Here is a 2,112-nt window from a genome sequence, read left to right on the forward strand (position 1 = left end):
TTCTACTTTTTGCTCATCTAGGAGACAAGATTATTATCCACATAAAAACAACCCCCTGATGTACTATTTCTATCATCAGCATTCCAACCCCAGTTTGCGTCAGAATACCCAGCTAAGACATCATTTGTGTCCTTGCTGTACCACACACCAAAATCGACAGTGGTTTTGACATACTTTATGATTATTTTCAAAGAAATCATATGAGACTCTTTGGGATTAGTCTGATATCTAGCACACACTCCTACATTGTAAATAATGTCAAGTCTACTAGTAGTAAGGTAAAAAAGACCACCTATCATGCTTCTATAAAGAGATGAATCAACAATTTTACCCAACAAATCAACAATGAATTTAACATTTGGGCTCATAGGGGTTCTAACAGAATTAATAAATTCCAAACCAAACTTTTTCACAAGATTTTTAGCATATTTAGATTGAGATAGAATATACTTGACTCTTGTTAACGGATTTGCAAACCAAGGAAGTGAGTTAACTCTCTAATCATGCCCATCTCGAACTCGACCTACATGAGTTTTGAGAAACTATGAGCAAAGTTTATCCTTAGTCGACCCAAAGATGATATCATCAATATAGACTTGAGAAACTATCAACTCACCATCTTCCCTTTTGATGAAGAGAGTTTGATTAGTTTTTCCTCTTGTGAACCCATGTGACACTAAGTATTGTGTGAGCTGATCATACCAAGCTCTGGGTACTTGCTTTAAACCATAGAGTGCCCTCTTGAGGTACAACACATGATTCGGAAAGTGTGGATCAATGAATCCTTTTGGTTGAGCCACATGAACATCTTCCTTAAGGAACCCATTTAAGAAAGCAGTCTTTACATTCATTTAGTAAAGCTTGAACTTCAAGTGACATGCTAGGGCTAGAAGAATTTGGATGGACTCCATTCGGGCTACAAGAGAAAATGTCTCATCATAGTCTACTTCTTCCATTTGAGAGTATACTTGAGCCACAAGACAAGCCTTGTTGCAGATTACATTACCCTCCTCATCAATCTTATTGTGGAATATCCACTTTGTACCGATGATGTGCTCACCTTCCGGTCTAGGTACTAAAGTCCAGACATCATTCCTTTGAAATTGAAGCAGTTCATCATGCATAGCCTTAACCCAACTTTCATCCTGAAGAGCTTCTTTAGCCTTGGTGGGTTCAACCTGCAACAAATAACAAGAATATAACACAAAGTTAGCAACACATTTATCAACTGTACGCTTTCTTAGTGTAAGTTCATTCATGTTTCCCACAATAAGTTCAAGATGATGATTAAATTTAATCTGTGAGGAAGGTCCTTTCTCTTCATGGGATTCAGAATTAAGTGAAGTAGGTATGTCTGCTAAACCTTCTTCAACACTTGGAGTGCCAGGAGTACTTGGAGATGCAGGCTCTTAATCAACAATTTCTTGAACGTCCTTGGGCTCGGGAGGAAGAATTTCTCTGGGGATTTCCTCACTAAGCTTCTCAGAACTGAACTCTGAAGATTCATTGATAACAACATTCACAGCTTCCATTACCTTCTTGGTTTTTTTGTTGTATACTCGATAAGCCTTACTTGTAGAGGAGTATCCTAGAAATATTCCTTCATTGCTTCAAGAGTCAAATTTTCCCACATTCTCTCTATCCTTGAGAATGAAACATGTACTTCCAAAGATTCTGATATACTTAACATTTGGTTTCCTTCCTTTCCACGGCTCATAGGGACTCTTTTTGGTACCAGGTCTAAAATACACCCTATTAATCGTATGACATGCAATGTTGATGGCTTCTCCCCACAAGTTTCTAGCCATATCCTTGTTATGCAGCATGGCTCTAGTCATCTCCTGAATAACCACGTTCTTTCTTTCTACTACACCATTCTGCTGAGGAGTAATAAAAGTAGAGAAGTCTTGAGATATACCTAATCTAGTGTAGAACTCCATGTAAGAGTTCTTGAATTCTTTACTGTGATCACTTCGAATTCAATCAATCTTCAAGTTCTTCTCATTCTACAATCTTGTGCATAAGGCTTCAATGTGCTCAGGAGCGTCAGACTTGGATCATAGAAGGATGACCCAAGTGTACCTAGTGAAGTCATCTACCACAACCATGATG

General features: G+C 38.1%; 1 protein-coding gene across 1 annotated transcript; it reads right to left on the reverse strand.

Moving 5' to 3' along the window:
* Positions 1–851: 851 nt before the first annotated feature.
* Positions 852–1,532, reverse strand: LOC115980130 (uncharacterized mitochondrial protein AtMg00820-like). The gene is made up of 2 exons (XM_031102413.1): positions 1,419–1,532; positions 852–1,178 (listed from the first exon to the last, which is right to left on the reverse strand). Exons 1-2 carry the CDS (start codon positions 1,530–1,532, stop codon positions 852–854), a joined length of 441 nt encoding a protein of 146 aa, XP_030958273.1.
* Between the last annotated feature and the right edge of the window lie 580 nt (positions 1,533–2,112).

Source organism: Quercus lobata, chromosome 3, assembly GCF_001633185.2.
Source record: "Quercus lobata isolate SW786 chromosome 3, ValleyOak3.0 Primary Assembly, whole genome shotgun sequence".
Lineage (NCBI taxonomy): Eukaryota > Viridiplantae > Streptophyta > Magnoliopsida > Fagales > Fagaceae > Quercus > Quercus lobata.